The 15,832-nt window shown below is 37.3% G+C and overlaps 1 protein-coding gene across 1 annotated transcript in view; it reads left to right on the top strand.

Moving 5' to 3' along the window:
* Agmo (alkylglycerol monooxygenase) overlaps nt 1–15,832 on the top strand; it is a 401,155-nt gene that overhangs the window by 130,033 nt on the left and 255,290 nt on the right. The window contains exon 4 of the mRNA XM_052185926.1: nt 879–982. Within this exon, the coding sequence (XP_052041886.1) occupies nt 879–982 (104 nt within the window). The remainder of the gene's footprint in view (nt 1–878; nt 983–15,832) is intronic.

Genomic DNA, 15,832 nt, shown 5'->3' with positions numbered 1-15,832 from the left:
CTGCACTTACAGTGCTGAGATAGTCAATGAAGGTATAGATGAACTTATCTAGCCTGGTCCCTGCACACTTGATTTTTGTATTTATAGTATAACTCTATCACCATTAAGGATCACTCTTCAGTTATTATGACATTTGAGCTTTGTTAATGAATGAGCTTTGTTCAGACAATGGTTAATGAAAACACTTTTCCTGCTTGAACTGTAACCAGTCCTTGTTAGGTAATCTTGGTACCTCTTGATGTAATAAGCAATCTCAATTTGCATTTTTATTTTGAGGACACATGAAAGGCATGTGAAATGGTGTAAATCTTGGAAAGCTGTGAGAAGTACCATGTGTAATGACTAGTGTGTGAATAAAAGTTTATTTTTAAAAATCCACATCAAATATTGTCATGGTTTGCTTATTTCAACAGCTTTTAATATCAGGAAATAATATGGTGTGATATTTTCTTATACACCAATTTCTCCCACTGGAGAATTCTTCTTTAATTAGAAATGTGTTATCGCATACTGAAAACTCATCACTGTCCTTTGACTATGTTGTTATAACACCACAAGTTAGCTTTTATGATCTGTCATATAGCAAATGTTGGCAAAGCATACATTTTGGAAGTCATTTCATTTCATTAATGGTATATACTTGTGTCACATACAGTGTGACTACTTGTTATGTTTCAATTTCTGTGTATTCGTATTTTGTATATGGTCCAGTTCCAAAAGTGCTTCAAGGAGCCTTCTTTTAATGATCCTTCTGTTAGCTAGCCTTTTCAGAGATGTCTCAGGCATCTCATCTGCTCTGAGCAGAGCAAAGCACATGACTGAATGGAAGCTACTCTGTTCTTGTTCTCATCACTTGTTGTAAATCATGTGTTTTGCAGAGATTAATATTATCTGGGCAGCACACCAAGCACACCACAGTTCTGAAGACTATAACTTATGCACGGCACTGAGACAGTCTGTCTTGCAGCAGTATAGTTCCTGGGTAAGTTGTGGGAAATTGAATAAATGTGAAAGTATCATTTGGTTTTTAAATCTCAAGTCTTTCTGTTTTCTCCTGGTATACTACTAGATGTGTGCTAAGTGACTCCTTCCCATTTATAAAACCAAACAAATAAGAGACAGTCTTTCCAGAAATAGATTTTTGTTTGGTATGGATCACTCAAGAAAACACTCTAGATAGCAATATGAGAAAGTACCTATCCATTATTGTTTATTTGTTATCGTTTTTAACATAATCTTGACCAGAAGGCAGACATATATACAATAGGTTTAAGTTCAACTATATTCAGACAGAAATATTTTATACATATAACATTTTAATTAGAAAAACTTCCATTTTTCAAAAATCTTGGAAAAAATTCATAAGTTATAACCCAAGATTCCCCATTTAGGAGACTTGCACCTTTTGAGGTCTGGCCTGGTGGAAAGTCGTTATATCAGTTGGAGATGTGTCCATGGAGGGATTTTGGACCTCAGTTATTTTCTCTGGCTCAGTGTTTAAAGAGGTGAAAGCTAAATACCGCAGACATGCATGCTATTGAAATCTACTGTGAAGTGCCATAGACATAGGATACCTTCATCATTTCTGTACATTACTCTCTGCATTTGCAATATCTAAAATTGTGAACTACATGAGCTTATTTTTAGACCTTAGTTTTGTTCATGCATTTCTTTGTAGTGACATCACATCATTTAAGTACTCTCTGCAGGTAAGAGATGTGTTCATAGCAAACACAGCATATAGAAACTAGAGTAGCGCTAATTTAAGAAGATAGGATTGAGTCTGCACTTACAGTGCTGAGATAGTAAATGAATGTATAGATGAACACATCTAGCCTGGTCCCTGGACACTTGATTTTTGTATTTATAGTATAACTCTATCACCATTAAGGATCACTCTTCAGTTATTATGACATTTGAGCTTTGTTAATAAGCTCATAGTTTGTTATGTCCCACTGAAACTGAACATCAGTGAGGTAAGATCACACTTGGTAAGTGTGGTAAAATTCAAACCCTTAACCGGGTGCCTTTCAACATATCTAAGAGACAATAGGCTTGTTTGGGTACTAACCCAAAGGACAGAATAGGCAAAGCAGACCTGTAAGCCTGTGATGATATACTTGATGGAACCAACCTGAAAGAAACTTTCTCTAACACTAGGTTAAAACATGTCTCTCTTCTACTAAATGCTACAAACTTAGCAGCTTAAAACAACAACAACAAAGACTATACTCTCAGAGTTTGGGAGGCTTCCAGAGCTGTGTTACCCCCAAGGTTCCAGGGAATATCTGCTCTAATATGCTGTCCTAAGCTCTTATTTGTGAGTTTGTTAGGGGAAAAAAAATAAACAACTTTCAAGCTTTGGCAACACATTATTTCTGCTTCCTTCTTAAAATTTACATTTGTAAACTAAGGGAACTGGTCATTCTGCATGAGGAACCCATGCTGGCCTTCCATTGAATAAACAAGGAGTGTACGCATGCCTGAAATTGGCCAAGGACATAGACAATTAATGAATGAAGTGCCTAAGATAGTGTCAGAAGAAAAAATTTTCAAATGTATCATATGCCTCCGAGTTTAAAGAAATCTACTTTATATATAATCTAATTTTTAAAAATTATAAAATGAGTTTCAGATAAACCCCACTTTAATATATTTCATAAAATATCTTAGATTAAATTACTAATCCAGATATTTGACCCTAGTTTTCTCTATTTTCAGTTTTTATTCCCTTCATGTCATCTCTGCCATTAAATCAGCTCATTCAGTGGCGACTGGGGTGCAAAGACCCAGCTGCCCCAGTGTGAGTTGTGGAGGACAAACTTTAGAATTTTTGCTCTGCTCTTTTTTTTTTCAGCTTGTGATAAAGATAATTTATTTTTTATTGATATATTTATTTACAATTCAAATGATTTCCCTTTTTCTGGACCCCCACTCCCCGAAAGTCCCATCAGTCCCCTTCCCTCCCCCTGTTTTCCCACCCAACCCTTCCCACTTCCCTGTACTGATTTTGCTGTATACTGCTTCACTCAGTCTTTCCAGAACAAGGGGCCACTCCTCCCGTTTTTCATGTACCTCATTTGATGTGTGGATTATGTTTTGGGTATTCCAGTTTTCTAGGCTAATATCCACTTATTAGTGAGTACATACCATGATTCATCTTTTGAGTGTGTGTTACCTCACTTAGTATGATGTTCTCCAGCTCCATCCATTTGCCTAAGAATTTCATGAATTCATTGTTTCTAATGGCTGAATAGTACTCCATTGTGTAGATATACCACATTTTTTGCATCCACTCTTCTGTTGAGGGATACCTGGGTTCTTTCCAGCTTCTGGCAATTATAAATAGGGCTGCTATGAACATAGTGGAGCATGTATCCTTATTACATGCTGCGGAATCTTTTGGGTATATGCCTAGGAGTGGTATAGCAGGATCTTCTGGAAGTGAGGTGCCCAGTTTTCGGAGGAACCGCCAGACTGATTTCCAGAGTGGTTGTACCAATTTGCAACCCCACCAGCAGTGGAGGAGTGTTCCTCTTTCTCCACATCCTCTCTAACACCTGCTGTCTCCTGAATTTTTAATCTTAGCCATTCTGATTGGTGTAAGGTGAAATCTCAGGGTTGTTTTGATTTGCATTTCCCTAATGACTAATGAAGTTGAGCATTTTTTTAAGATGTTTCTCCGCCATCCGAAGTTCTTCAGGTGAGAATTCCCTGTTTAACTCTGTACCCCATTTTTTAATAGGGTTGTTTGGTTTTCTGGAGTCTAACTTCTTGAGTTCTTTATATATATTGGATATTAGCCCTCTATCTGATGTAGGATTGGTGAAGATCTTTTCCCAATTTGTTGGTTGCCGATTTGTCCTTTTGATGGTGTCCTTTGCTTTACAGAAACTTTGTAATTTTATGAGGTCCCATTTGTCAATTCTTGATCTTAGAGCATATGCTATTGGTGTTCTGTTCAGAAACTTTTTCCCTGTACCGATGTCCTCAAGGGTCTTCCCCAGTTTCTTTTCTATTAGCTTTAGAGTGTCTGGCTTTATGTGAAGGTCCTTGATCCATTTGGATTTGAGCTTAGTACAAGGAGACAAGAATGGATCAATTCCCATTCTTCTGCATGCTGATCTCCAGTTGAAACAGCACCATTTGTTGAAAAGGCTATCTTTTTTCCATTGGATGTTTTCAGCCCCTTTGTCGAGGATCAAGTGGCCATAGGTGTGTGGGTTCATTTCTGGATCTTCAATCTTGTTCCATTGATCTGCTTGCCTGTCACTGTACCAATAGCATGCAGTTTTTAACACTATTGCTCTGTAGTATTGCTTGAGGTTAGGGATACTGATTCCCCCAGAATTTCTTTTGTTTCTTGGCAAAGATGCATAGAACAGAAAGATGTGTTTCTTTTTTTTTTTTTTTTTTTTTTTTTGGTTTTTATCAAGACAGGGTTTCTCTTTGTAGCCCTGGCTGTCCTGGAACTCACTCTGTAGACCAGGCTGGCCTCGAACTCGGAAATCTGCCTGCCTCTGCCTCCCAGAGTGCTGGGATTACAGGCATGTGCCACCACCGCCAGGTGAAAGATGTATTTCTAATGACATGTGCCTTTAGAAAAAATCTCAAGGACAAACATTTCAAGCAAGAGGAATAGCTGTGTGGTCAAACATGAAAGGAAAGGGTAGAGATAGTCTTCCAGTTAGTGTCAAAGTTGGACAGACACAAAGTTCTTCTCTCAGAATATGGAGGCACCAAAGTAGTTCTAAGCAGTGAGGATTTTTTTCTCATTTAGAGATGGTGACAATTTTGGGAAGTATGAGGATAGAAGTCTTTGTTGAAATTGTGTCCCACGAAGCTGCCCAATCTGATGACGTTCTGAACTATTTCATCATCTAAATAATTCCATGCTTCCCTTTTATAATAAACTGTTGACACCTCAGTTAATGACATCCATTGTCTCTGAAGTTTACTTCCACTGTGCTGTTTTTAAATAAAATATTTATTTTATTTTAGTATTTATTTTAACATTTCTAAATAAAATAATGTAAATCAAAATATCCATATGTATAAAGTTAAAAAATGAGTGCAAATTCAAGCAAAATGAATTTCATACTTATCTGTTCTCAACAGTCAAAAACCTTTTATTATTCTGCTGTAGACAGAAAATAGTATGATGAATTAGGAAATGAATCACAGAAATGTCTTGCAAATTGATATTTGTTTGGAGAGGGTTGACTTAGGAAGAGACACTTGGAGAAGGAAACGTAGGGCACAAGGCAGCCTGCCTTTGTGACCAGCATTTCTGTGTCCCTTCTTCAATATATTCAATATTCTAAAACATATTCCACATATTAATGTGAAAGCCTGATTTCAAATCCCTTTCTTTTCCTTGAATCATCTGTGAGATTCCTCATCAGCAGTTATAGAAGGCCTATAATTTGAAAGTTACCAAGGCAGCTCAATATTTTAGAACAAATAATAAATGGGTCATGTCTTTGAAATGAAAATTGGTGTGTGAAATGAAGAGCAAAATTAAACTCGGAGAGTATTTCTTTCATATTATCATGAAAATTGAAGTGGCAGACCTGTCATGTAAAGCAATTAAAGATAACAATTTCATTTTCTAGAATTTATAAGCCTGCTATTTGTATTTTAAAGTCAATTTTAAGCTTCACATTTCCAACATAAAAGAGCTGTAATTTATAGAATACTATTAAACTGAGTATCATTTTATTTACAATATACTGCTATAAATGTTTTATATACATCTATAACCTTGCATTATACATGTTAATGTATTTCTAGTATACATACTAAATGTTTTTAGACTAATAGCATGGATTTTTTATAATCTATAATTATATGAGAATGATCACTTTCTTCTGTTGTTGTTTTGAGAAACATGTATAGATCAGGCCAGCTTTGAACTCATAGAGATCAGCCTGCCTCTGTCTCCTGAATTATAGGTCTAAATGCCTGAACTGCCAGGTTTGGCCATCTTTTTCTAACTATATAATAGATGATACATGTAGGAGCTGCAGTTTTACATTTAATGTAATGTAAATTTTACATTACATTTAATGTAAATGTAATGCAACTGTATATGTGCTCTAAAAGTAAAGTGAAAGTCACATGTAGCACATATACCTGCAGTCACAAAACTTGGGAGAATGAGGCTGTGATTTCAAGCTCAACTTAGCCTGCATAGTAAATACCAGGTCAGCCACAGATATACAGCAAGTCTCTGTTTTAAAAAAAAAAAGCAAATGAATGAATTGAAAGAAAAAATAATACTTAATTGAAAGAGAGGAGAGAGAGACAGAGACAGAGACAGAGACAGAGAGACAGAGACAGAGAGACAGAAGCAGAGAAGCACTGCTGTTTGGACAACTTTACAGTACAATATATGGTATATACTACGTGTGCTACATATATAAATGTGTACAGAACTGTAATCTAAAGTATTAAATAAAGGACTTTGAAAATAGTACATATTAGTACAGGTAGCTAGTTTAGTATGTATGTATGTATATATGTATATATATATATATCAGTATATATATACTGATCTTTATATATATATATATATAAAGATCAGTCCAATGTTAAGGGTTCAGCAGGGTTGTTGCCAGCAAAAGTCTTGCTCTCTGCGTTAAATATGGCACACCCTTGCTGGCCCCTGGTGGACAGTAGCTGTAAACGGGCCCTCTCAGGTTTCTTTAAGTACCATTCTTGAGGAGGAGCCTTTATGTCATAATATTTACCACTGTAAGCATTCCCATTCAAGAATTAAAAAATACTGGGGCCCGAAAGAGAATTTAATAAGCTGTTCATCTCCTTCAGGCACTAGAGGAGTATGTAAAAGAGTACTTCATTTTAGAATGAAGAAAATAGGAACCATGATCAAATTTATCATCAGCAGTGATACCAGGTTCACATTTAGTAAAATATAAGGAAAATAAATTTTTACTCTTGAAAACTTCATCTATCAAACCTTTAACCTCAACCTAGACATGGGCTGTTCTAGTTTTGTTTTGTTGCTGTGATAAACACTACAATTAAAGACAACTTTGAGGAGGAAAGGGCCTTTTTCACACTAAAAAAATAAAAGAAATATATTTACTGAAGTATTTTAATGTACATTATAATATAGGTAAATAATATAAAATATTTATATAATTTCTGATAATAGGAATATTCAGTATCTTTAGAAAGTAGTAAGAAAAATACAGAAATACTATATATATATATGTACACACACATATAAATATATATGTATATGGGAATGTGCATGGGCAAGTGCATGCATATGTGTATGTATATATGGTAAACATGCATATGATTGTGTATATATATATATATATATATATATACACATACATACATACATATAGAGGAAATCTAACTCTAAATGTTTAGTTGCTTTGAACCAAGCAATCAGCATTATGGGTAGTGAGGTCTTTGGGGTAGTGAGGATGAAAAACAGCTCTTAATATTGTTTCTGCTTTTGTACATGGTTAGACAAGGTCAGCCTACATAGTAACTGAGACATACTTGGAGACAACTTACATACCTTTCTCATGCATAATGTTGGGTACTGCATGCAATAGTGAAGGGTGGAGTATTATGTAATACTTTCTAGCAATTTATATAAACAAGGACTGTTTTTCTAATTGTTGGAGTTGGAGTTATATAAATGTGAACAAATAATGACATAAGAAGCTAACAACTTGTATGTGATATGTTTGAATGCACCAGGGATCACAATCTAACATGTGTATTTACTACAGGGGAAAAGCAATTTTTTTTCTTTTTTTTTTTAATTTTTTTTATTTGATATAATTTATTTACATTTCAAATGATTTCCCCTTTTTTAGCCCCCCCCACTCCCCGAAAGTCCCGTAAGCCCCCTTCTCTTCCCCTGTCCTCCCTCCCACCCCTTCCCACTTCCCTGTTCTGGTTTTGCCGAATACTGTTTCACTGAGTCTTTCCAGAACCAGGAGCCACTCCTCCTTTCTTCTTGTATCTCATTTGATGTGTGGATTATGTTTTGGGTATTACAGTTTTCTAGGTTAATAACCACTTATTAGTGAGTGCATACCATGATTCACCTTTTGAGTCTGGGTTACCTCACTTAGTATGATGTTCTCTAGCTCCATCCATTTGCCTAAGAATTTCATGAATTCATTGTTTCTAATGGCTGAATAGTACTCCATTGTGTAGATATACCACATTTTTTGCATCCACTCTTCTGTTGAGGGATACCTGGGTTCTTTCCAGCATCTGGCAATTATAAATAGGGCTGCTATGAACATAGTAGAGCATGTATCCTTATTACATGGTGGGGAATCCTCTGGATATATGCCCAGGAGTGGTATAGCAGGATCTTCTGAAAGTGAGGTGCCCAGTTTTCAGAGGAACCGCCAGACTGCTTTCCAGAGTGGTTGTACCAATTTGCAACCCCAACAGCAGTGGAGGAGTGTTCCTCTTTCTCCACACCCTCTCCAACACCTGGTGTCTCCTGAATTTTTAATCTTAGCCATTCTGATTGGTGTAAGATGAAATCTTAGGGTTGTTTTGATTTGCATTTCCCTAATGACTAATGAAGTTGAGCATTTTTTAAGATGCTTCTCTGCCATCCAAAGTTCTTCAGGTGAGAATTCTTTGTTTAACTCTGTACCCCATTTTTTTTTTAATTTTTTTTTATTCGATATAATTTATTTACATTTCAAATGATTTCCCCTTTTCTAGCCCCCCCCCACTCCCCGAAAGTCCCGTAAGCCCCCTTCTCTTCCCCTGTCCTCCCTCCCACCCCTTCCCAGTTCCCCGTTCTGGTTTTGCCAAATACTGTTTCACTGAGTCTTTCCAGAACCAGGGACCACTCCTGCTTTCTTCTTGTATCTCATTTGATGTGTGGATTATGTTTTGGGTATTCCAGTTTTCTAGGTTAATAACCACTTATTAGTGAGTGCATACCATGATTCACCTTTTGAGTCTGGGTTACCTCACTTAGTATGATGTTCTCTAGCTCCATCCATTTGCCTAAGAATTTCATGAATTCATTGTTTCTAATGGCTGAATAGTACTCCATTGTGTAGATATACCACATTTTTTGTATCCACTCTTCTGTTGAGGGATACCTGGGTTCTTTCCAGCATCTGGCAATTATAAATAGGGCTGCTATGAACATAGTAGAGCATGTATCCTTATTACATGGTGGGGAATCCTCTGGGTATATGCCCAGGAGTGGTATAGCAGGATCTTCTGGAAGTGAGGTGCCCAGTTTTCGGAGGAACCGCCAGACTGCTTTCCAGAGTGGTTGTACCAATTTGCAACCCCACCAGCAGTGGAGGAGTGTTCCTCTTTCTCCGCACCCTCTCCAACACCTGCTGTCTCCTGAATTTTTAATCTTAGCCATTCTGACTGGTGTAAGATGAAATCTTAGGGTTGTTTTGATTTGCATTTCCCTAATGACTAATGAAGTTGAGCATTTTTTAAGATGCTTCTCCGCCATCCGAAGTTCTTCAGGTGAGAATTCTTTGTTTAACTCTGTACCCCATTTTTTAATAGGGTTGTTCGGGTTTCTGGAGTCTAACTTCTTGAGTTCTTTATATATATTGGATATTAGCCCTCTATCTGATGTAGGATTGGTGAAGATCTTTTCCCAATTTGTTGGTTGCCGATCTGTCCTCTTGATGGTGTCCTTTGCCTTACAGAAACTCTGTAACCTTATGAGGTCCCATTTGTCAATTCTTGCTCTTAGAGCATACGCTATTGGTGTTCTGTTCAGAAACTTTCTCCCTGTACCGATGTCCTCAAGGGTCTTCCCCAGTTTCTTTTCTATTAGCTTCAGAGTGTCTGGCTTTATGTGGAGGTCCTTGATCCATTTGGATTTGAGCTTAGTACAAGGAGACAAGGATGGATCAATTCGCATTCTTCTGCATGCTGACCTCCAGTTGAACCAGCACCATTTGTTGAAAAGGCTATCTTTTTTCCATTGAATGTTTTCAGCCTCTTTGTCGAGGATCAATGGCCATAGGTGTGTGGGTTCATTTCTGGATCTTCAATCCTGTTCCATTGATCCTCCTGCCTGTCACTGTACCAATACCATGCAGTTTTTAACACTATTGCTCTGTAGTATTGCTTGAGGTCAGGGATACTGATTCCCCCAGATTTTCTTTTGTTGCTGAGAATAGTTTTAGCTATCCTGGGTTTTTTGTTGTTCCAGATGAATTTGATAATTGCTCTTTCTAACTCTGTGAAGAATTGAGTTGGGATTTTGATGGGTATTGCATTGAATCTGTATATTGCTTTTGGCAAAATGGCCATTTTAACTATATTGATTCTACCGATCCATGAGCATGGGAGGTTTTCCCATTTAAGAGAACTTCAGACCAATTTCCCTTATGAACATCGATGCAAAAATACTCAATAAAATTCTTGCCAACCGAATCCAAGAACACATCAAAACGATCATTCACCATGATCAAGTAGGCTTTATCCCGGGAATGCAGGGTTGGTTCAATATACGGAAATCCATCAATACAATCCACTACATAAACAAACTCAAAGAACAAAACCACATGGTCATTTCATTGGATGCTGAAAAACCATTTGACAAAATTCAGCATCCTTTCATGCTTAAAGTCTTGGAGAGAACAGGAATTCAAGGCCCATACCTAAACATAGTAAAAGCAATATACAGCAAACTGGTAGCCAGCATCAAACTAAATGGAGAGAAACTTGAAGCAATCCCACTGAAATGAGGGACCAGACAAGGCTGCCCCCTTTCTCCTTATCTTTTCAATATTGTACTTGAGGTACTAGCTCGGGCAATTTGACAAAATAAGAAGGTCAAAGGGATACAAATTGGAAAGGAAGAAGTCAAACTATCATTATTTGCAGACGACATGATAGTCTACCTAAGTGACCCAAAAAACTCCACTAGAGAGCTCCTACAGCTGATAAACAACTTCAGCAAAGTGGCAGGTTATAAAATCAACTCAAGCAAATCAGTGGTCTTCCTATACTCAAAGGATAAGCAAGCTGAGAAAGAAATTAGGGAAATGACCCCCTTCACAATAGCCACAAACAGTATAAAGTATCTTGGGGTGACTCTTACCAAACATGTGAAAGATCTGTATGACAAGAACTTCAAGACTCTGAAGAAGAAAATGGAAAAGCAATTTTAAACCACTGTGAGTTTCAGAGACAAAGCTACACTCTGAAATTTGTCCTAGAATACAAAGACATCCTTCACTACCATCCACTAATATTCTAAGATGTCAAATAAAGGATGCTGTTTTTTTTTTTTCTTTTTTCTTTTTCTGACTCCTCTGATTTCCAAGTCTCATCCAGGAAGAGGTAGACTGTGGCTTGCCAGACAATTTTTGAAATTTGTTTAAAAAGCAACCTATGTCTCTGAATTCACACTACTCCTTCCAGCAATCTGTCAATCCTTTCCTGGCCCTCACAGTGAATGTGAAACTGAGAAAGGAGATTGAAATTGGCATAAAATAGCCCCTTCTGAGTGTTGCTGTGAGAATTACACAAGAGGATAAATTACACAACTGTAATAATAAATCATAAGGTGACTTTCATGGAAATGCTCCCACCCAGTTTTCCATAGATACCATTCTCTGACAATCCGTGGCATGACGGAAGAGGCTGGGAGTGAAATAGTCCACTAAAGCAAGCTTCCATTTCAGGGTGGTTTATTTTACTAGGAGATAGTCTGATAAATAATTAGCTACTGTTACAAATTGGTAGATTACTGTCAATATTGCTGAGCCAAGGGAGGAAGTAATGTTTTTTCCCAACTTGTAAGAATAGCAAAAATTAGCCAAGAACAAGGTTGAAAGTAGCATGTTATATGAAAGTAAAATACATGGAAAAGCACAGAATGGGTAAAATCCAGTTTTAGAGAGAGAAAAGCAAGTTATGTTCAATAGGCTAAAAACATTTAATTTCCTGAGGGATGTAATAAAGTATCAGAGATTGGGAGCTTAGAGTGGAATGGATTTTCTTACAATTCTTGGAGCTGACTATGTAAAATCAGTTGATCCAAGACTAGTTTTACTAAGTATGGATACACTTAAAGTTTTGCCATTTGGCTCAGTAGTTTGCTAGTAGATAATTGTCCCCCGTGCCCTGATTTTTCTCTCAGGTCTGCCTGTGTGCACCTGGGTTCTATCACAGACAACCTCAGGTGCTTCCTTCCCATGATTGGCAAACCTGCATGCATGCACCATTTTAGTCCACTTTGAAATCTTTGGAGCATGAAAAAAATCATTTCTCCATCCACATTCTGCACACCCACCACGAGGTGTTGTATGCTGGTAGTCCTGTAACTGTATGGCCCTCTACTCTGACCTGGGCTTCCAGACATAGAAAAACCCTCCACATGCTCAGTAAGCCATGAAATGAAAATGAAAACCTCTTTGGTTTCTCTTCTTTGTCCTTGGGAAACCGTTCTAGAATTTCTGTCCCTTCAAGCTCTGGTTACTGATACTTCATGCTTGACTCCTTTGAAAGATTCAGAAAAATATGAACTTTTTGTTGCTTTCTCCTATTCATTTCTACTCCTATTCACATCTTCAATTAAGTCATGTCAGAGCTGAACATAACATCATATTCTACTTTTAAAGATAACATTCATCTCTTATTTAATTCTTAATTTGACCACAATGCTCTTCTCAATTTTTCTCTTGGACATATTTAAAAGTGGATATTACATGCTACTTTCTGAAAAACTTGTAAAAGTAACTAATTCTTCAGATGTATTTTCATCTGAGAGGCTTACGACTGAATAAAATAACCCTTTCTAGCCTTTTCTGATCTCTGCCTGGCTGATTCAATACAACTCAAAATCCTCTTCAAGCAGACAGATTCGATCTGGCTTCTCTTGGCTTCGGACTGAATTGCTCTACTTGGACTCAAATGAACTCTGGCAATTTGTTCTAACCTTCTGGCTCCTTATTCTCTGGCATCAATGTCTCAGCTGACCTGCATTGAACTCAAAAATGAACTATACTCTACTGCACTGACTCAAGTGAACTGAATGGAACTGAACTAAACTGGCTGAACTCCATTACATTGCCTGAATTCAAATTAACTGCTGTACTCAGTGAACTGCTCTCCACCCCTGACTCTATCTCTGCTGCTCTTAGTAGCCTCTTTTCTTTCTGTTCTCTTGAGAGTTTGGTGTGTATTTTATCTGTCAAATCTTTCTCTGATTTGTCATTTTGTGGCTCAGTTAAATGTCTCTTTCAAACATGGCTGCTTTCTTCTACAAATCAAACTTATCTTCATTGTTTGTTATTAAAAGTGTGTACTAAGGTTGCATGGGTATTCCGTATAGACCTAGAAGATCTTTGTATGTGATCCCTGGCCAGAGCAGCCACAATGGTTGAATTAAAATTCCTTTACAAGAACATCCTTAAAATGAATTTAAAATAATCCCATCACTCATTTGGCCACTCAATTATTCCTTACTTTATCCATTCTACATTTTCTCTGTACCAAGATAAAACCACATTAAAGACTGATAAATGGAAATGATCCATTATTTCTATTTTCTTATTACAAGAGAGTTATATATTTTAATAATTCAGGGATAAAATTTACATACTTTTTAGGCATAACATTATACCTACATTTCCCCTTTTTGTCTAATTAAAGACTCTTGTTGTTACAATAATAACCAACATACAGTAGGGACAATTATGGAAAGTATTGGGTAAGACTTACACTCATAATGTTCAGTCTATTTGTTTTTGACAGCTTAGATAAAGTTTTCTAAAATCTATCCTATCTTGTTGAATTCAGGGTATCTAAATTACTTTCTGTCTTAACTTACATCATCCTAAAAATGTCTCCTTACACCTAGAACATCTTAAATCCTAAACAACTTAAGCTTATAATAAACTATGACTATTTAGATTTGAATTTCATCAGAACCTGAGAGGGAATAAGTTTTACTTGAGTATTTAAGAAGTGCAGGAATGCAGCCTCAAAAATTATAGAAATGACAGAGACAGCAGACTGCCTGGAGATCTTTGATCCACTTGGGCTTGCATACTGGGCAGGGTGATAGATTTAATTCTATTTGCATTTTTCTACATGCAGATATCCAGTTAGACCCGCACCATTTGTTGAAGATTTGTTTTATTCCACTATGTTCATAGCAGCCTTATTTTTTTTCCTTTTTTTTATTTACATTTCAAATGATTTCCCCTTTTCTGGCTCCCCACTCCCCGAAAGTCACATAAGCCCTCTTCCTTCCCCCTGTTCTCCCACCCACCCCTTCCCACTTCCCTGTTCTGGTTTTGCCTTATACTGCTACACTGAGTCTTTCCAGAACCAGGGACCACTCCTCCATTCTTCTTGTACCTCATTTGATGTGTGGATTATGTTTTGGGTATTCCAGTTTTCTAGGCTAATATCCACTTATTAGTGAGTGCATACCATGATTGACCTTTTTTTCTTTTTTTTTTTTAATTTTTTTTATTCCATATAATTTATTTACATTTCAAATGATTTCCCCTTTTCTAGCCCCCGCCACTCCCCGAAAGTCCCGTAAGCCCCCTTCTCTTCCCCTGTCCTCCCTCCCACCCCTTCCCAGTTCCCCGTTCTGGTTTTGCCAAATACTGTTTCACTGAGTCTTTCCAGAACCAGGGACCACTCCTCCTTTCTTCTTGTATCTCATTTGATGTGTGGATTATGTTTTGGGTATTCCAGTTTTCTAGGTTAATAACCACTTATTAGTGAGTGCATACCATGATTCACCTTTTGAGTCTGGGTTACCTCACTTAGTATGATGTTCTCTAGCTCCATCCATTTGCCTAAGAATTTCATGAATTCATTGTTTCTAATGGCTGAATAGTACTCCATTGTGTAGATATACCACATTTTTTGCATCCACTCTTCTGTTGAGGGATACCTGGGTTCTTTCCAGCATCTGGCAATTATAAATAGGGCTGCTATGAACATAGTAGAGCATGTATCCTTATTACATGGTGGGGAATCCTCTGGATATATGCCCAGGAGTGGTATAGCAGGATCTTCTGGAAGTGAGGTGCCCAGTTTTCGGAGGAACCGCCAGACTGCTTTCCAGAGTGGTTGTACCAATTTGCAACCCCACCAGCAGTGGAGGAGTGTTCCTCTTTCTCCACACCCTCTCCAACACCTGCTGTCTCCTGAATTTTTAATCTTAGCCATTCTGACTGGTATAAGATGAAATCTTAGGGTTGTTTTGATTTGCATTTCCCTAATGACTAATGAAGTTGAGCATTTTTTAAGATGCTTCTCCGCCATCCGAAATTCTTCAGGTGAGAATTCTTTGTTTAACTCTGTACCCCATTTTTTAATAGGGTTGTTCGGTTTTCTGGAGTCTAACTTCTTGAGTTCTTTATATATATTGGATATTAGCCCTCTATCTGATGTAGGATTGGTGAAGATCTTTTCCCAATTTTTTGGTTGCCGATCTGTCCTCTAGATGGTGTCCTTTGCCTTACAGAAACTCTGTAACCTTATGAGGTCCCATTTGTCAATTCTTGCTGTTAGAGCATATGCTATTGGTGTTCTGTTCAAAAACTTTCTCCTTGTACCGATGTCCTCAAGGGTCTTCCCCAGTTTCTTTTCTATTAGCTTCAGAGTGTCTGGCTTTATGTGGAGGTCCTTGATCCATTTGGATTTGAGCTTAGTACAAGGAGACAAGGATGGATCAATTCGCATTCTTCTGCATGCTGACCTCCAGTTGAACCAGCACCATTTGTTGAAAAGGCTATCTTTTTTCCATTGGATGTTTTCAGCCTCTTTGTCGAGGATCAAGTGGCCATAGGTG

Source organism: Apodemus sylvaticus, chromosome 6 (assembly GCF_947179515.1).
Source record: "Apodemus sylvaticus chromosome 6, mApoSyl1.1, whole genome shotgun sequence".
Lineage (NCBI taxonomy): Eukaryota > Metazoa > Chordata > Mammalia > Rodentia > Muridae > Apodemus > Apodemus sylvaticus.
The sequence above is the reverse complement of the archived record's forward strand: the minus strand, read 5'-3'. Positions and strand labels throughout refer to the sequence as shown.